The 20,146-nt window shown below is 52.7% G+C and overlaps 2 protein-coding genes across 5 annotated transcripts in view; one reads left to right on the top strand and one right to left on the bottom strand.

Moving 5' to 3' along the window:
• The window catches only part of RECQL (RecQ like helicase), a 53,109-nt gene extending 48,284 nt beyond the window's left edge, over positions 1-4,825 (bottom strand). The window contains exons 1-7 of one of the 4 annotated variants that reach the window (XM_063929399.1): positions 4,662-4,825; positions 3,460-3,718; positions 3,090-3,314; positions 2,962-3,005; positions 2,417-2,614; positions 2,049-2,228; positions 1,767-1,873 (exon numbers count right to left, since the gene is read on the bottom strand). In XM_063929399.1, coding sequence (XP_063785469.1) covers positions 1,767-1,873; positions 2,049-2,228; positions 2,417-2,614; positions 2,962-2,983 — 507 coding nt within the window. In that variant the 5' untranslated portion in view covers positions 2,984-3,005; positions 3,090-3,314; positions 3,460-3,718; positions 4,662-4,825. The remainder of the gene's footprint in view (positions 1-1,766; positions 1,874-2,048; positions 2,229-2,416; positions 2,615-2,961; positions 3,006-3,089; positions 3,315-3,459; positions 3,719-4,661) is intronic. The other 3 variants (XM_063929402.1, XM_063929401.1, XM_063929400.1) reach the window with 3 other exon arrangements.
• A 26-nt stretch (positions 4,826-4,851) lies between these two features.
• Positions 4,852-16,365, top strand: GOLT1B (golgi transport 1B). Its single transcript, XM_063929403.1, has 5 exons — positions 4,852-5,017; positions 7,750-7,841; positions 9,827-10,005; positions 10,982-11,063; positions 15,797-16,365. Exons 1-5 carry the CDS (start codon positions 4,993-4,995, stop codon positions 15,833-15,835), a joined length of 417 nt encoding a protein of 138 aa, XP_063785473.1. The 5' UTR covers positions 4,852-4,992; the 3' UTR covers positions 15,836-16,365.
• The last annotated feature ends 3,781 nt before the right edge of the window (positions 16,366-20,146 follow it).

Raw genomic sequence — 20,146 nt, 5'->3', positions numbered from 1 at the left:
GGGGACAGAGTGAGAGTATGCCAGCACACACCAGAGCGCTATATAATGCAGGGACTAACTGAGTTATGTCCCCTATAGCTGCTGTTTCTATATAATGTATACTGCGCCTAAATTTAGTGCCCCCCCCCTCTCTTTTTTAACCCTTTTCTGTAGTGTAGACTGCAGGGGAGAGCTAGGGAGCTTCCTTCCAGCGGAGCTGTGAGGGAAAAATGGCGCCAGTGTGCTGAGGGAGATAGCTCCGCCCCTTTTCCGCGGCCTATTCTCCCGCTTTTTTATGGAATCTGGCAGGGGTATTTACCTCATATATAGCCCCTGGGGCTATATATTGAGGTATTTTTGCCAGCCAAGGTGTTTTTATTGCTGCCTCAGGGCGCCCCCCCCCAGCGCCCTGCACCCTCAGTGACCGGAGTGTGAAGTGTGTGAGAGGAGCAATGGCGCACAGCTGCAGTGCTGTGCGCTACCTTGGTGAAGACTGATTTCTTCATGCCGCCGATTTTCCGGACCATCTTCTTGCTTCTGGCTCTGTAAGGGGGACGGCGGCGCGGCTCCGGGACCGAACATCAAGGCTGGGCCTGCGGTCGATCCCTCTGGAGCTAATGGTGTCCAGTAGCCTAAGAAGCCCAATCCGGCTGCAAGCAGGAGAGTTCGCTTCTTCTCCCCTTAGTCCCTCGCTGCAGTGAGCCTGTTGCCAGCAGGTCTCACTAAAAATAAAAAACCTAAGTCTATCTTTCTTTCTAAGAGCTCAGGAGAGCCCCTAGTGTGCATCCAACCTCGGCCGGGCACAAAATCTAACTGAGGCTTGGAGGAGGGTCATAGTGGGAGGAGCCAGTGCACACCAGGTAGTCATAAATCTTTCTAGAGTGCCCAGCCTCCTTCGGAGCCCGCTATTCCCCATGGTCCTTTCGGAGTTCCCAGCATCCACTAGGACGTCAGAGAAATAACTAAAAGCAAATGGTTCTCATTTCACAGACGAATGCACCTTAAAACGGAGAATAAAACCCTTTTCACACCAAGCTTCTGACCAAGGATACTGCCAGGTAAACTCAGCGTGCAGTGTGTGAAAGGGGACAGCCCAGGAATGACTCGGGTCCAGCATGCAGTGTGTGAAAGGGGACAGGTCCAGCGTGCAGTGTGTGAAAGGGGACAGCCCAGGAATGACCCGGGTCCAGCGTGCAGTGTGTGAAAGGGGACGGGTCCAGCGTGCAGTGTGTGAAAGGGGACTGGTCCAGCGTGCAGTGTGTGAAAGGGGACGGGTCCAGCGTGCAGTGTGTGAAAGGGGACGGGTCCAGCGTGCAGTGTGTGAAAGGGGACGGGTCCAGCGTGCAAGTGTGTGAAAGGGGACGGGTCCAGCGTGCAAGTGTGTGAAAGGGGACGGGTCCAGCGTGCAAGTGTGTGAAAGGGGACGGGTCCAGCGTGCAAGTGTGTGAAAGGGGACGGGTCCAGCGTGCAAGTGTGTGAAAGGGGACGGGTCCAGCGTGCAAGTGTGTGAAAGGGGACGGGTCCAGCGTGCAAGTGTGTGAAAGGGGACGGGTCCAGCGTGCAAGTGTGTGAAAGGGGTTTGAGCAGCTGTGTCACGGCTTCAGGCAGTGTTCAGTAACCCGGTTCGGACCCAGGATTTAGGTGTGAAAGGGGAATAATAATGTGTGCACAGGGTAACGCAACACTGTTCGGGGCCGTAGTAATACAAGCAGAACAATGAAACGCGTTGGTTGATGAGAAACATTTCAGGGCACAACCCAGACAGATCTCCTTTCCAGGGCACAAACCTTACTGCTGGCAGCATTCAGGCAGGTGGCAGAGATACCCAGGCGTTCTAGAACCATTAGCTGATCCTCCATCAGGGAAACCAGCGGGCAGATCACCAGGGTCAGCCCTAGAAGGAAGAGACAGAGCATCAGGCTGTAGCAGTACCACACAATCACTGGTCTTGCTCCATTAGGTAACCATGTAGTACCGACATCCCTCCGAGCATCCAGCGCGACGCACCACGATTCCTCCCAGCCGCACAGCCATGCACCACTACCTGGGTTCCAGGAGAAGGAACTCACCGTTCGAGCACAAAGCCGGTAACTGGTAGCACAAACTCTTTCCACCGCCGGTCGGCATAACCAAGAACACGTCTTTCCCAGCCATCGTGGCATTTATGGTCTCCAGCTGTAAGCTCCGGAACGTGTCGAGCTGGAAGGAATTTTGAAGCTCATCCTTCACCTTCTGTGACCAGGGGAAATCTGTCAAAGGGAGGAAATATATAAATTCTAATTACATACAACTGGTACCATACAGGAAACTGTCACCCAAATCCACACTGTATAGGCGCAGTCCCTGCCGCCTTCCTGATGTAACAGCTGAGATCAATGGTGGCATCTGAGTGGCCTCCTTAGCAACATCTAAAGGGAAAGCCCTATCGTAGCAGCACCTTGTTTGTTCCAGTCCTCCGTAGAAGATTGGGATCCGGTGCTGCTTTCTGCCTCAGAGTCCTCAGACACTCTTTGTATCCTCTTAGTGAGAGTGCGTTTCTTCTCTAGGAGTTCCTGCTGTCTCTCCAGTAGCTCCTGGATCTGAATCTCTATGGCCTGCAGCTCTGTGGTCACCCCGTCCAGTTCCTCCACCAGTTCTGAAGGAGAAAACAAGGATAGCCACGGACAAATAGGAAACCCCCTCCCTAGTCAGGTTATATACGATTGGAGATGTCAGATTTTAGGAATGATCTGGGACAAGTCGACGCTTTAGAAAGTGTCTACCATAAGCTGGAAACTAGCAGTAACTTATTTCATGCAAAGACAATCTAAGGATTTGGTATAGGCTATTTCAACGGGGAGTGCTATATGTTTGGGGTACTGTGACCCCAGTTTTCCTACTGAAGAGATAACAGACTGAACCATTAGAGGGATCGGAAGATAAATTTCTGAGAGCCTCATCCTCGTTCAGTTTACATCGAGCAATCACGTTACACATACGTACCGGACAGATTGTCGGCTGCCATGTTCTGCTACAAGGGCGTGTCACTGTGAAGAAAGCAGACAGGTACTATATATCTGTATTTACTAGCAAGTTATGACGTACGGGTTACATTTACGTCTAGCATGTACCAAGGTGTAGCGGCAGCAGGTGACTGGGCATACAGCTTGCTGGGTATCCCTTCTAAGGTGTGCACGAGAATATATGGGTGTGATTCCTAAAGGTCGCCCAGGTGGGTCCCTTATGCCAGCTTGTCCTCTAAAGGAACCATCGTCACTACTGGTCCCCAGGGCACACAGTGGAGGCACTCGGGGAGTGTGCACAGATCACTGGCATCTTGTACTGGGAGTGCTGGTCTGCATGGGACACAGAAACACAGAGAGACATGAGGGCATGGGAGCTGGATCTGAATGACTGTATATCTCTTTCTTAGTCATTCTCAGGTCCCTTCCTGCCCAGCTAGACCGCTCAGAGCTGCACATCACAAGGTGCCCCACTTACCCGAGAACAGGGGAGTATCAGGGACAGCCCGGCACCAGACTAGGGCAGGACTGGGCATAAAAGGAGGCATTGCCTCGTTAGTGCCATCGCTCTGGCCTGGGCAGCTCTGACTAGGGGTTACGGCTCCTGCTGGGCTGATTGGAGAATTGTGCTGGTTACTCTGATAGTGGAAGCCTCTGCAGACTATCACTCTGGGGCCTAAGCCGGGAGACAGGACTTGGTCACTGCCACCACGGCAGAGTAGCAGAACAGCGAGCAGCTGCAAGAGATAAACAGAACCTCAGCTTTTATTCTGTGGATCAGAAAGAGAATTAGTGCAAAATCTAAAAGGAAGATCACAGAGAAATCTCCTCTGGAATTACACATGGACCTGTTACTATGCGTACTGGACCGAACCCCAGCCACAGGACCCCCAGCTACACCGGTGACCCCCAGTGACACCACACAACCCCCCAGCAGTGTAACAGGGCCCCCACCCCGGTAACAGGTGACCCCCAGCAGTGTGGCAGGACCCAACCCCCGGTAACACAGGTGACCCCCAGTGACACCACACAACCCCCCAGCAGTGTGGCAGCCGCCCCGGTAACACAGGTGACCCCCAGTGACACCACACAACCCCCCAGCAGTGTGGCAGCCCCCCCGCCCCGGTAACACAGGTGACCCCCAGTGACAACCCCCCAGCAGTGTGGCAGCCCCCCCGCCCCGGTAACACAGGTGACCCCCAGTGACAACCCCCCAGCAGTGTGACAGGGTCCCCCGCCCCAGCCACACAGGTGACCCCCAGTGACACCACACAACCCCCCCAGCAGTGTGGCAGGGCCCCCCGCCCCAGCAACACAGATGACCCCCCCCTGGCACGCGGGCCTTTGGTGGGGGGTTGCTGAGGACTCTACATGGCAGGCAGATACCATGTAACCTGTACCCCTCCTCTGACTGCTGTGGGACTAGAAGCCTCAGCATGCCTGGATTGCTGGGACTTGTAGTTACACCTCAGCTGAAGCCTGCTGCAAGGGGGATGTGATGAGGGGAGGGGGGGGGCATGGGGCTATACGGTGTCCGGGGGGGGAGGGGGGATGACCACTCCTGGGGGGACCTAACCTGGTTCTGCTATTACCTCCCTCGCCATGCAGCCCCCTGTCCCCCACTCTATGCCCCGGCCCCGCTCTCCCTCCCCGGCCCGGTCCCCATCACTCCGCACTCACACAGCGTGAGCATCCGGGTCCTAGCCTGGCAGCGTCTCTCTCCTTCCCGGCTTCACACACCGACCACCAACCACAGGCCGCGCCCTTCCCGCGTCACCCGCGCGGACTCCCCCGATTGGCTCATCTCCCACCGGCGCCGCTTCGCTCCCTGATTGGCCCCCGTGACGGAGCTGTCACCGCGGTGACGTTGCCCGGGGAGGCGTGGCCTGCGGACGGGCGCTGTGATTGGCTGGCGCAGCGGGGCCGCGCTGCGTGTTTCCGGAAGACGTGGCCGCTGCTTCCCGGCCGGTTCGGTGCCCGCAGACCCCGGAGACCCCGAGCAGCCGCCGCCATGATCTCCCTCACCGACACCCAGAGTGAGTGCTGCCCGGCGTCACCAGGGGGAGGGGAATGCTGACATTAGCCGGACACAGGAGGGGAGGGGCCTCCAGTATATATACCCTGTGTGCCTGTGACATATATATATATATATATATATATATATACCCTGTATGTATGGGGTGTGGAGGAGATGTATGTATGTACTATGGCCAGTAAGATAGATTATATATATATATATATATATATATATATATATATAATGTGTGTATGCCTATGTACAGTATAACAGTATATGTGTATTTTATATATATATATATATATATATATATATATATATATATATATATATATTATACACACACACTGTATGTGGCGTCTGCGTGTGGCTGTTGCAGTGTCGGCCATAATTGCGTGGTTTGCAGCCATTGACAGCGTCCTGATTGCCGCCATATGCAGAGACCCGCTCAGGAGGCACCACATGAGGCACCCAGCCACCAGCGCTGACCACCAGTGCCGGTGGTGACCGCTGCACATAACCTGCCTCCTCGTCCCCGCTCCCTGGGTGTGCGCCAGCCGGCGCAGTTCTTACCGTGCATTAGGGAGCGCCATAGAGGAGGTCACCATCCATGGTCTGCATTACACCGGCAGCACGAAATCATCCAGTGACATTTATTTCTGACCAGTTGCAGGCCAGTCGGGGGATGGGAAAGGCTGCGAGGTGTTTCGTTGGGGTTCAGCGTCGCTCCCTTTACACCTGCAAAAAACCAAAAACGTTGTGGAGTCTCCGCTGTCAATGGCAAATCCATCAACTGTTGGTAGAAACCCATGAGAGTCCAGTCTGTGCCCCTCTTTAGCAGCAACGTGTGGGCAGTGGCGCAGGGAGTAGGCTGAGCGCTAGTCAGGGCCCTGGTGTAGAGTTGGTGCAGATTGCAGCTTCTCAGCAAACCACATAGCGCTGCTAGCACGGTGTGCGAGAGCACAGCCCTGGTTCTAAGACCTCATTTCCAAGACATCGTTCCTCTACCGCCTCTACAGTGCCTCATCTGTGTATAACATAAGAGGGGATCGTCTATGTATATGTGCTACAGAGGGGATGTGTGTAACATAACAGGATCTGTGCGCGGTTTCTATGTATATGTGCTACAGGGGGAATGTGTGTAATGTAAGGGAATGTGTTTGCGGTATGCATATGTGCTACAGAGGGGATGTGTGCGCGGCCTCTGTGTATACATGCTACAGAGGGGATGTGTGTAATGTAAGGGGATATGTTTGCGGCCTCTGTGTATATGTGCTACAGAGGGGAAGTGTGTAATGTAAGGGGATATGTGTGCGGCCTCTGTGTATATGTGCTACAGAGGGGATGTGTGTAATGTAAGGGGAAATGTGCGCGGCCTCTGTGTATATGTACTACAGAGGAGATGTGTGTAATGTAAGGGGATATGTGCGCGGCCTCTGTGTATACGTGCTACAGAGGGGATATGTGCGCGGCCTATGTATACGTGCTACAGAGGGGATCTATGTATACGTACTACAGAGGCGATGTGTGTAATGTAAGGGTATGTGTTTGCGGTATGTATATGTGCTACAGAGGCGATGTGTGCGCGGCCTCTATGTATATGTGCTACAGAGAAGATGTGTGTAATGTAAGGGTATGTGTGCGCGGCCTCTATGTATATGTGCTACAGAGGGGATGTGTGTAATGTAAGGGTATGTGTTTGCGGTATGTATATGTGCTACAGAGGCGATGTGTGTAATGTAAGGGGATGTGTGCGCGGCCTCTATGTATATGTGCTACAGAGGGGATGTGTGTAATGTAAGAGGGTGTGTGCGCGGCCTCTATGTATATGTGCTACAGAGGAGATGTGTGCGCGGCCACTATGTATATGTGCTACAGAGGAGATGTGTGTAATGTAAGGGGATGTGTGCGCGGCCTCTATGTATATGTGCTACAGAGGAGATGTGTGTAATGTAAGGGTATGTGTGCGCGGCCTCTATGTATATGTGCTACAGAGGGGATGTGTGTAATGTAAGAGGATGTGTGCGCGGCCTCTGTGTATACGTGCTACAGAGAGGATGTGTGTAATGTAAGGGTATGTGTGCGCGGCCTCTATGTATATGTGCTACAGAGGGGATGTGTGTAATGTAAGAGGATGTGTGCGTGGCCTCTGTGTGTATACGTGCTACAGAGAGGATGTGTGTAATGTAAGGGTATGTGTGCGCGGCCTCTATGTATATGTGCTACAGAGGAGATGTGTGTAATGTAAGGGTATGTGTGCGCGGCCTCTATGTATATGTGCTACAGAGGAGATGTGTGTAATGTAAGGGGATGTGTGCGAGGCCTCTGTGTATATGTGCTACAGAGGAGATGTGTGTAATGTAAGGGTATGTGTGCGCGGCCTCTATGTATATGTGCTACAGAGGAGATGTGTGTAATGTAAGGGGATGTGTGCGCGGCCTCTGTGTATATGTGCTACAGAGAGGATGTGTGTAATGCGCGGCATTGGTGGGAAGTCTGGGATTACAGGACAGGTGTTCCCCGGCAGTTACATAACTCAGCAGTGAGCCCAGAGTTTATCACCCTGTAGATGGAACTAGGTGACTTATTAAACCTTCAAAAGTAACGTTGTCACTCGCTCGTTACATGTCCGGCAGTCTCTCAGTGTAATGGGGAACATAGATGATTGTTATTAATGGAGGGGAATCCGGCGTGATGGCGTTATCGCTGCATTATCCTGAGCTCTGTGTATAATAATTTCTCTCTCCGCAGAGATTGGGATGGGCCTGACCGGCTTCGGCGTCTTCTTCCTGTTCTTCGGCATGCTCCTGTTCTTTGACAAGGCTCTGCTGGCCATAGGAAATGTGAGTGTGGTGTGTATACATAGATCCAGTGTGAGGCTGAGCTGTATACAGTCACAGGGACATCACATGGTTGCACAGGCTAGTGATCGGATGCTCTGTAGCTCACTGTTAGGATATACGGGGGTTACACCTTCCTGCAGATAACCTGCTTTCTCCATCTGTAATGGCAGCCCAGTGCTCCAGCAGCCGGTTACTCCAGTAATAGCAGCCCAGTGCTCCAGCAGCCGGTTACTCCAGTAATAGCAGCCCAGTGCTCCAGCAGCCGGTTACTCCAGTAATAGCAGCCCAGTGCTCCAGCAGCCGGTTACTCCAGTAATAGCAGCCCAGTGCTCCGGCAGCCTGTTACTCCAGTAATAGCAGCCCAGTGCTCCAGCAGCCGGTTACTCCAGTAATAGCAGCACAGTGCACCGGCAGCCGGTTACTCCAGTAATAGCAGCCCAGTGCACCGGCAGCCTGTTACTCCAGTAATAGCAGCCCAGTGCATCGGCAGCCGGTTACTCCAGTAATAGCAGCCCAGTGCACCGGCAGCCTGTTACTCCAGTAATAGCAGCCCAGTGCACCGACAGCCTGTTACTCCAGTAATAGCAGCCCAGTGCACCGGCAGCCTGTTACTCCAGTAATAGCAGCCCAGTGCACCGGCAGCCTGTTACTCCAGTAATAGCAGCCCAGTGCACCGGCAGCCTGTTACTCCAGTAATAGCAGCCCAGTGCTCCGGCAGCCTGTTACTCCAGTAATAGCAGCCCAGTGCTCTGGCAGCCGGTTACTCCAGTAATAGCAGCCCAGTGCACCGGAGCCTGTTACTCCAGTAATAGCAGCCCAGTGCTCCGGCAGCCTGTTACTCCAGTAATAGCAGCCCAGTGCTCCGGCAGCTGGTTACTCCAGTAATAGCAACCCAGTGCTCCGGCAGCTGGTTACTCCAGTAATAGCAGCCCAGTGCACCGGCAGCCTGTTACTCCAGTAATAGCAGCCCAGTGCTCTGGCAGCCGGTTACTCCAGTAATAGCAGCCCAATGCACCAGCAGCCTGTTACTCCAGTAATAGCAGCCCAGTGCTCCGGCAGCCTGTTACTCCAGTAATAGCTGCCCAGTGCTCCGGCAGCCTGTTACTCCAGTAATAGCAGCCCAGTGCACCGGCAGCCTGTTACTCCAGTAATAGCAGCCCAGTGCACCGGCAGCCTGTTACTCCAATAATTGCAGCACAGTGCTCCGGCAGCCTGTTACTCCAGTAATAGCAGCCCAGTGCACCGGCAGCCTGTTACTCCAGTAATAGCAGCCCAGTGCACCGGCAGCCTGTTACTCCAGTAATAGCAGCCCAGTGCACCGGCAGCCTGTTACTCCAATAATTGCAGCACAGTGCTCCGGCAGCCTGTTACTCCAGTAATAGCAGCCCAGTGCACCGGCAGCCTGTTACTCCAGTAATAGCAGCCCAGTGCACCGGCAGCCTGTTACTCCAATAATAGCAGCCCAGTGCACCGACAGCCTGTTACTCCAGTAATAGCAGCCCAGTGCATCGGCAGTCTGTTACTCCAGTAATAGCAGCCCAGTGCACCGGCAGCCTGTTACTCCAGTAATAGCAGCCCAGTGCACCGGCAGCCTGTTACTCCAGTAATAGCAGCCCAGTGCTCTGGCAGCCGGTTACTCCAGTAATAGCAGCCCAGTGCACCGACAGCCTGTTACTCCAGTAATAGCAGCCCAGTGCATCAGCAGCCTGTTACTCCAGTAATAGCAGCCCAGTGCTCTGGCAGCCGGTTACTCCAGTAATAGCAGCCCAGTGCTCCGGCAGCCTGTTACTCCATTTACATGTAAGGTGGGATTTCTTTGTATTACTCTTGTCCTCCCCTAGTTGCAGCCGCTGTCTAATGGCAGTGACATCTGTAGGTAGATGAGAGTGATGCGGGAGGGGGGGGCACAGAGTGTATTTATGTTGGGGTGACCGGCACACCTATAATACTTTGATCTGACATCGTAAGCTGTTTCTGTCTTTTAGGTCTTATTTGTGGCAGGTTTGGCGTTCGTCATCGGACTGGAGCGAACGTTCCGCTTCTTCTTCCAGAAGCACAAAGTAAAAGCCACAGCGTTCTTCTTAGGGGGCGTATTGGTGGTCCTGATCGGCTGGCCGCTCATCGGGATGGTCCTGGAGATTTACGGCTTCTTTCTGCTGTTCAGGTAACACTCAGGAGGGGACGGTGAGATAGTCTGGGAGCAGGGACGGTGAGATAGTCTGGGGGCAGGGACGGGGAGATAGTCTGGGGGCAGGGACGGGGAGATAGTCTGGGGGCAGGGACGGGGAGACAGTCTGGGGGCAGGGACGGGGAGACAGTCTGGGGGCAGGGACGGGGAGACAGTCTGGGGGCAGGGACGGTAAGATAGTCTGGGAGCAGGGACGGGGAGACAGTCTGGGGGCAGGGACGGGGAGACAGTCTGGGGGCAGGGACGGGGAGACAGTCTGGGAGCAGGGACGGGGAGATAGTTTGGGGGCAGGGACGGGGAGATAGTCTGGGAGCAGGGACGGGGAGACAGTCTGGTGGCAGGGACGGGGAGATAGTTTGGGGGCAGGGACGGGGAGACAGTCTGGGGGCAGGGACGGGGAGATAGTTTGGGGGCAGGGACGGGGAGATAGTCTGGGAGCAGGGACGGGGAGACAGTCTGGGGGCAGGGCTTTGTATACTGATCCCGCGCTCTAGCACTGTGGTCTCCTGATAATCAGATGCAGGCATAGGACAGCGAGATCAGCGTGACGGCTGCTTGGCTTCTTCTGGGTTAATGGATGAGTGCACGCAGGGGAATGTAGTACGGAGAACCCGTCCTCACACCCTGTCTCTGTAGATGTTACTGCGTGCAGGGGCGGAGGTGCTATTTGACGCTGAAGGTTATTGATATCAGTGAGAGAGTTACTGCTGTACCTGCTGGTGACACGTAGATCATCCACCATACTGTACTCCTGGTGACTGGTGATTGAGGAACAGGGAGCAGTGTGAAGGCTGCGGCCTGTGGGCCCGGTATCTGCAGCATCTCATTCTTCTGATCTAGTGAGAGTTACCCCATAGAACCGAGGAGTGATGGTCGGAGCCGCACCCTGAGAATTCTGGGTAAGGACATGTAAATCGCCGCTCGCTGATTCCTGTGTTTGTTTGTTTCCTAGGGGGTTCTTCCCAGTGGTGATCGGCTTCATACGAAGAGTCCCCGTCTTAGGATCTATCCTCAATTTACCTGGAATAAGCTCGGTATGGACCTGATCTTAGTGACGAGAGATAGGCGCTATGGAAAACATTTATTAATGGGAAACACAATGTGACATCAGTTTATGAAAAGGGAAATATTAATTGTACTAACTGCTGGGGCGGGGTGTATAGTGCTGTCTACAGCGCCCGGGGTGGAGACATAACAGGGTATATGGGGGCATGGTGTATAGTGCTGGCTGCAGTGCCTGGAGTGGAGACATAACAGGGTATATGGGGGCATGGTGTATAGTGCTGTCTGCAGCGCCCGGGGTGGAGACATAACAGGGTATATGGGGGCACGGTGTATAGCGCTGTCTGCACTGCCCGGGGTGGAGACATAACAGGGTATATGGGGGCACGGTGTATAGTGCTGGCTGCAGTGCCTGGAGTGGAGACATAACAGGGTATATGGGGGCATGGTGTATAGTGCTGTCTGCAGCGCCCGGGGTGGAGACATAACAGGATATATGGGGGCACGGTGTATAGCGCTGTCTGCACTGCCCGGGGTGGAGACACAACAGGGTATATGGGGGCACGGTGTATAGTGCTGGCTGCAGCGCCCGGGGTGGAGACATAACAGGGTATATGGGGGCACGGTGTATAGTGCTGGCTGCAGTGCCCGGGGTGGAGACATAACAGGGTATATGGGGGCACGGTGTATAGTGCTGGCTGCAGCGCCCGGGGTGGAGACATAACAGGGTATATGGGGGCACGGTGTATAGTGCTGGCTGCAGTGCCCGGGGTGGAGACATAACAGGGTATATGGGGGCACGGTGTATAGCGCTGGCTGCAGCGCCCGGGGTGGAGACATAACAGGGTATATGGGGGCACGGTGTATAGTGCTGGCTGCAGTGCCTGGAGTGGAGACATAACAGGGTATATGGGGGCACGGTGTATAGTGCTGGCTACAATGCCCGGAGTGGAGACATAACGGGGTATATGGGGGCATGGTGTATAGTGCTGGCTGCAGTGCCCGGAGTGTAGACATAACAGGGTATATGGGGCATGGTGTATAGTGCTGGCTACAATGCCCAAAATGGAGACATAACGGGGTATATGGGGGCATGGTGTATAGTGCTGGCTGCAGTGCCCGGAGTGTAGACATAACAGGGTATATGGGGGCATGGTGTATAGTGCTGGCTGCAGTGCCAGGAGTAGAGACATAACAGGGTATATGGGGGCACGGCGTATAGTGCTGGCTGGAGCGCCCGGAGTGGAGACATAACAGGGTATATGGGGGCACAGCGTATAGTGCTGGCTGCAGTGCCCGGGGTGGAGACATAACAGGGTATATGGGGGGTGTATAGTGCTGGCTGCAGTGCCCGGGGTGGAGACATAACAGGGTATATGGGGGCACGGTGTATAGTGCTGGCTGCAGCGCCCGGGGTGGAGACATAACGGTATATGGGGGCACGGTGTATAGTGCTGGCTGCAGTGCCTGGAGTGGAGACATAACAGGGTATATGGGGGCACGGTGTATAGTGCTGGCTACAATGCCCGGAGTGGAGACATAACGGGGTATATGGGGGCATGGTGTATAGTGCTGGCTGCAGTGCCCGGAGTGTAGACATAACAGGGTATATGGGGGCATGGTGTATAGTGCTGGCTACAACGCCCGAAATGGAGACATAACGGGGTATATGGGGGCATGGTGTATAGTGCTGGCTGCAGTGCCCGGAGTGTAGACATAACAGGGTATATGGGGGCATGGTGTATAGTGCTGGCTGCAGTGCCAGGAGTAGAGACATAACAGGGTATATGGGGGCACGGCGTATAGTGCTGGCTGCAGCGGCCGGAGTGGAGACATAACAGGGTATATGGGGGCACAGCGTATAGTGCTGGCTGCAGTGCCCGGGGTGGAGACATAACAGGGTATATGGGGGGTGTATAGTGCTGGCTGCAGTGCCCGGAGTGGAGACATAACAGGGTATATGGGGGTGGGGTGTTTAGTGCTGGCTGGAGTGGAGATATAACAGGGTATATGGGGGCATGGTGTATAGTGCTGGCTGCAGTGCCTGAAGTGGAGACATAACAGGGTATATGGGGGCTCGGTGTATAGTGCTGGCTGCAGTGCCAGGAGTAGAGACATAACAGGGTATATGGGGGTACGGTGTATAGTGCTGGCTGCAGTGCCTGGAGTGGAGACATAACAGGGTATATGGGGGCACGGTGTATAGTGCTGGCTGCAGTGCCTGGAGTGGAGACATAACAGGGTATATTGGGGCACGGTGTATAGTGCTGGCTGCAGTGCCCGGGGTGGAGACATTACAGGGTATATGGGGGCACGACGTATAGTGCTGGCTGCAGTGCCCTTGGTGGAGACATAACCGGGTATATGGGGGGGTGTATAGTGCTGGCTGCAGTGCCCGGAGTGGAGACATAACAGGGTATATGGGGGCACGGTGTATAGTGCTGTCTGCAGTGCCCGGAGTGGAGAAATAAGAGGGTATATGGGGGCACGGTGTATAGTGATGGCTGCTGTGTCCGTAGTGGAGACATAGCAGGGTATATGGGGGCACGGTGTATAGTGCTGGCTGCAGTGCCCGGGGTGGAGACATAACAGGGTATATGGGGGCACAGTGTATAGTGATGGCTGCTGTGTCCGGATTGGAGACATAGCAGGGTATATGGGGGCACGGTGTATAGTGCTGGCTGCAGTGCCCGGAGTGGAGACATAACATGGTATATGGGGGCACGGTGTATAGTGCTGGCTGCTGTGCCCGGGGTGTAGACATAACAGGGTATATGGGGGCACGTTGTATAGTGCTGGCTGCAGTGCCCGGGGTGGAGACATAACCGGGTATATGGGGGCACAGTGTATAGTGCTGGCTGCAGTGCCCGGAGTGGAGACATAACAGGGTATATGGGGGGCAGGGTGTATAGTGCTGTCTGTTGTGTCTGGAGTGGAGACATAACAGGGTATTTAGGGGCACGGTGTATAGTGCTGGCTGCAGTGCCCGGAGTGTAGACATAACAGGGTATATGGGGGTGGAGTGTATAGCGCTGCCTGCAGTGCCCGGGGTGTAGACATAACAGGGTATATGGGGGTGGAGTGTATAGCGCTGCCTGCAGTGCCCGGGGTGTAGACATAACAGGGTATATGGGGGTGGAGTGTATAGCGCTGGCTGCAGTGCCCAGAGTGGAGACATAACAGGGTATATGGGGGCACGGTGTATAGTGCTGGCTGCAGTGCCCGGAGTGGAGACATAACAGGGTATATGGGGGCACAGTGTATAGTGCTGGCTGCAGTGCCCGGGGTATAGACATAACAGGGTACATGGGGGTGGAGTGTATAGCGCTGGCTGCAGTGCCCGGGGTGGAGACATCGGGGTATATGGGGGTGGGTGTGGGGGTCAGGCAGACATTAGGCTGTCACTGGGGTGTGTACATATCGCAGTGCTGGTATTATTAGCGCTGGTGTTGTGCCCGCGTGTACCTGATATTGCAGCAGACTGGTGACTTACCAGGGGAGGGCGCTGTTAAAGTTTTGCACTTTTTATGGGAGAAATAAAAGGGGATCTGATCTGTATCACCCGTTGCCGAGCCGGCATTCCTGCACCTCATGTACCCAGATGCTGGACAAGGTTGCGTTTTGCGGTACAGGGCTGTGTACCTAAGATTGAGTAGAGAGGATTTATAGAGGAATGGGGTTTGTTTTTCCAGTGGTTACACAGTATATTTATTACCGGAAAGGGATTTCTTTATACGTGTCCCCAGCGGTTATGGAGAGGAGGCCTCGTAGGGCGCAGTTTATACGGTAAAGAAGCATGTCAATACTGTAATGAAATTGTACCATAGTGCCCCATGTAATAAGGACAGTCCCAACACGGGAGTCTCCGCATCACTGTAACGCATAAATGCCGCTGCGTCAGATTGTGGAATAGGGTGTTCCGGGCCGGTAGTCCTCTCCTCTCATCTGTCCCACACACATTTTCAGGTGCACCTACAAATCTGGGAAGCAGTTGAGCAGCTTCAGATGCACAGTTTTTCTAATAATAAAATTGCGTGGCCCGAGTTTTTTAATTTATTTTATTTATTTTTTTCATTTCAGAGGAAAGCTTTAATATCTTTTTCTGGCATTGCAAAGTGAGCAATGTTCCAGGAACGAATTACAGAAGCTGCCACCAGGTGGCGCCTCTCTCCCTGCTCTGTAACATGATTACGGTGCACCGATGCTCACAAGTCAGTAATACAGATGTTATTGATGAGACAAAGCTTTATAGATGTGTTTTATCCGCCCGCGGTAACTCAGAGAAGACGGGATCTGGTGCAGAATCCATATTAGTCCCTCTCCTAGACACGGGGCTGCAGAGAGTACGGGAGAGGAGACATCTGGGGGCTGCAGTGATACCGCCTTCCCCTGATGAGGAGTAAATGAACGTTACAGGGCGCTCAGATTGTACGTTACCCGATGTTCTTATGTGTGCGCAGCCTGTGATGCTCCTCACTGAGTGACATTTACAAAGAACCTTTTTTTGTTGTTGTTTAAAGCCCACATAGGCTGAGAGCCGGATTCCACAGTCATGGTCAGTCCTTGTCTTTCTCTCTCTACTTTCTGCATGGGAGGTCTGTGCGTGTCACCCGTCATTCCCGAAACCTGCATCCAGCACAACACCCGATAACGTCTTATGTAAACACTTTAGATATATATACACTGTTGCTTTGGAATAGCGTACACGGGACGCTGGCGGTGAATTATCGGGTTTACCGTGTAACCTCTCTGTTTTTCCTTCTAGCTTGCGGATAAAGCTGGCGAAAGTAACAACATGGTATAAGAAAGGTCACCAATTGGTCAATGGGCGCTGCGCTATTTCTACGAAAGTGCAAACTGAAACGGAAGGTCACATCCGGAGACAGCCAATCACACTACAACAGCCTGTTACATTCACTCGGAGGCTCCAGCGCTTCTGTGCGTGAGACGCAGCGGGCGCTCCTCCTGCGTTCAGGGTCCACAAACGTCGCAGAACTTAACGGACAAGCTGCGATTAATAAGACGTTTTCCTCGGAGATCTGTCTGAGCCCACATAATCCGCTGTAACTGTGGTACCTGCTTGGTTACTATTATTTTTTTTTGCACTTGTAGAAAATGGGGATTTTTTTTTATTTTATTTATAGAAATGTGGAATAAAAAACGAGACACTCCTGTGACCGAGGCGACCCTCGCGTGATGCATGAAAGCTGCGCAGGATGGGGTCATTTTTAAGAACCGAAAAAATGGATTTATAAAAAAAAAAAAAATGATGATGAAAATCGGGTTATTACTGTGTGAATAAAACCATTTTTTGTAAATATGATTCTAAACAAATCCTCCTGGTCTCAGTTATTGATTATTCCGTTGCAATGAGAGGTGAGAACGGACGGGTGGATTTGGTTCTGCCTATAAGTATAATATAAAGATTTCTGGTCATTATATTTGGGCGTCTGGAGGGTGGTACTGTAATTGCAGAATAACTCCCTTTTGTTTTCTCTGCCCCCGTCATACCATACTCAGCACTGACGGTTTTACCTTAATGACGAGTCCTGTGCCATCTTCTGCTGCGTTCTCTGCATAGGAGGGCAATTACTCATGGGCAGTTTAATACCCACCCTTGGTGCACATTTCCCTGACATCCATGTTCTCCCTACACCAGTGTGGTCAGCTGGGAGATGATAAAACACTTGCTCGGAGGCGTTCTGCGCTGCTGTCAGCCAATCACAAGATACGTTTGTCGCGCTGTGCCAGCGTCACTTCTCGGCCGCTAACTTTGCGCAGATTGCGGGAGATTGTAGATCATTGGAAGCAAATGAGTGCGTTTCTGAGTCTTGTGCCGGTGAGTTACCCCGGCCTGCTCTAGACTTCTGCTCTTCTGGTGCCCGGTCGGTTCCCAGCAGTGCCACGGGCGATGACGAGTCTTGGTGTCCTGTCGTGAGTAATTCATGTAAGCCATAAGTGACTGTAATCTGTGGAGTAGATTACGATAAAAGCGGAACGTTCGGCGAAAGGAAAGGGTTATACACGAATGATACAGGGCTGGTATTATCTGTGGTGCGTATTGGGGCAGTGTGCATGGTATTACATACACTAAATGTTATTTTTATGTAATAGCTTCAGTAGTTTATACAGTGGTTAACATGCTAATGGAGCTTGGCGCTTCCGGTGCCCACCGTGCGCTACGTATGTCACTGTGGGTAAAGCAGTGCCGTAACCTTTCCTGTGTGATGTCATGCAGCCAGTGACCATGCACTGTGTATTGGAAGCAGTGACGGGACCGGTTTATGCTGCAGGTCTGTATCGCCCCAGTCTGTGTTTCTAATCTGGTGTACAATATATCCGGCCTTGGGGCCATGTTTTATCCAAATAAAAAGTGTGGCCAGTGTTGAATTGGAAGATTGCTTTTTATTTGGGGAAAATGCCAGAGGGCTCTCTCATCCCCCGGTCACACTCGCACAGAAGCCCCGGCTTTTGCACATGAACATGCATCTACCTGGGATTGTTGTGTGCCCTGGTCGGGCTGAGACCTGGGAAATTGCCATCTTGCTAGATCCAGCAATTTCCCATGTCTGATGTATGAAAGTGGTAGTGATGACGCCATAGTAAATAGGGGATTCATTTTGTAGAAATATAGTAGTCACCTGGGAAACGGTGCAGAGATGAACATAATGCAGAATCACCGTCCAGTCATTAAATAGTTAACGCTGCGGTAACTGCTTGGTAAGTGCAGTCGCCAGAAGGTAAATCTCCTTTCCATGAAGATTTTCTCTCCCCTCCTGGAGACTGTCTGCACTACGTGGTCTGTTTTGCAGGATAGAGGTCTCCCAGTTGTGCGTCACATAAATCAGGTTGAAACTAAATGGAATTTATGCGTTACAGATGACTGTAAGCGGAGGATTTGGCTGGTTGTCTCCTGATAGCGCCGCGTGTTTACTGACCATACTCTGTGCGGAGACACCTCAACCTCCCTGCACGCCGCGTGTTTACTGACCATACTCCGTGCAGAGGCGCTTCTACCTCCCTGTACGCCGCGTGTTTACTGACCATACTCTGTGCAGAGACGCTTCTACCTCCCTGTACGCCGCGTGTTTACTGACCATACTCCGTGCGGAGACGCTTCTACCTCCCTGTACGCCGCGTGTTTACTGACCATACTCAGTGCGGAGATGCTTCTACCTCCCTGTACGAGTCTGCAGCAGACAGTGTATAATAGGGGGGGCTTCTCTCTGTGGCAGGTGCTGGAATTGCTCCTGACAGTGCAGGAAGGTCGCAGCATTTAGCCTTTAGTGCTGCAGAAAGCACGTTGTGTGTGTTACATCTCCTGGACTCAGCTGGCGGCTGCCGCTTACAGTCTAAATTTACATATTGTTGTATACTTGGTAACATAGAATGTGACGGCAGATAAGAACCACTTGGCCCATCTAGTCTGCCCCTTTTTTTTTTTTTTACCATATTTTTATCTCAAATCTTATTTGATCCTTATTTCTGTGTAAGGAGATCCTTATGTCTATCCCATGCATGTTACATTGCTTTACTGTCTTAGCCTCTACCACCTCTGCTGGGAGGCTATTCCACTTGTCCAGTACCCCCCATAGGGCGCGATTAATCACCTAGTTAATACTATATTTCTCTTACGTCCTAGAGGATGCTGGGGACTCTGTAAGGACCATGGGGATAGACGGGCTCCGCAGGAGACATGGGCTCTTTAAGAAAGACTTTAGATCTGGGTGTGCACTTGCTCCTCCCTCTATGCCCCTCCTCCAGACCTCAGTTTACTACTGTGCCCAGAGGAGACTGGGTGCTTTTCAGGGAGCTCTCCTGAGCTTCCTGGCAGAAAGTATTTCTTTTTCATCCACTAGGGGTCACTGGAGTACTCTTGGGATATGGACGGCTTCCACAGGAAGAAGGCACTGAATAAATTAATTTTGAAACTACTCCTCCCCTCCATATCCCAGAGTACCTCAGTGTTTTTTCTGTGCTCGACAGTTAGAAGGCTTGTGGCGTTTGTCCACATTCATTGGATTTTTTCTAAGTTTTTTCTCTCAACAATTTCCACATCCCTTCTCCCCTTCCAATAGGCGCGGGTCCGGGATAATGGAAGCTGCTACTAGCAGCTGTGGGTGTCGGGCCTCTCTAAAAAGAGCTCCCTCACACCACGTGCAGGCTGCCTGCAGGAAGCTGGACGGAGCTTGAACAAGAAGCCCCGTCATAGCCCTCACTACAGGGAGTCCAGGTATGTTGGGTTGGGGCGGTCAGCTCACGCTGCCGCCCCGCTGTGTGGGGAACTGTACTGGGGAGAGCCGCACGCCGCCGCTTCTAGCACTGACAAGCCCCGCCGATACCCGGAGCCGCGCGTGCATAGGCCGCTTCACGGCTCTATGCTATGCGCTCTCCCGCTAGCCGCCGCCTCTAACACACCGCCGGTTCCTGGAGCCGGTCGTGCATAGGCCGCTCCACGGCTCTATGCTGTGCGCTCCCCAGCTCCTGCTAGCCGCCTCCCGGCCTCTTCTCAGGCATGTAAGCCGGCTCCGTGTACAGAGAACAGTACACGGAGCACGGGGGGGTGGGGTGGGGGAGGCATATAAGAAAAGTGCACTTAGCAGCAACAGTGATGCAGGGTTTTTTAGTAGGCTATTAAGCCTTGGTAGCAAGATATATATATTTGCAGTTTAGTGGAGATAATCTGCATTTTTGTGTTATACTGGAAACTTGGCATATTTAACCATGCTTACTGGTTTTTTCCTGTCTGTTTCCAGAGTTCCTATACTACATCTCTACTTCACTAAAGGCGCAGGGGTGTTAGGGGAATTTGGGATCGGGTTTTTCATATTACTGGCGTGCACTGCACTTAGCCAGATATATATATATACACACACAAGAACCTTAGTGCTATTTACTGAGTCGTGCAAATTGTCTGTGTTTGTAGTTTGTATTGTCTGTCTGCATAATGTCACAATCCTGACTGTAGGTTTTATATTTGGTGACTTACCCCTGCCATCTGTCCTGGATCCTGTGTCTTTTTCTCACTGAGTTAAACAGCTTGTCAGCACTATGAGTTTTCCTGAGTTCTCTGCCTGAGAGGTAATGGTTAATTAGCTCCACCTGTGGTGATCTC

The sequence above is a fragment of the Pseudophryne corroboree genome, chromosome 6 (genome assembly GCF_028390025.1).
Source record: "Pseudophryne corroboree isolate aPseCor3 chromosome 6, aPseCor3.hap2, whole genome shotgun sequence".
NCBI lineage: Eukaryota > Metazoa > Chordata > Amphibia > Anura > Myobatrachidae > Pseudophryne > Pseudophryne corroboree.
Note: the sequence above shows the minus strand (reverse complement) of the source record. Positions and strands in the feature narration are given on the sequence as shown.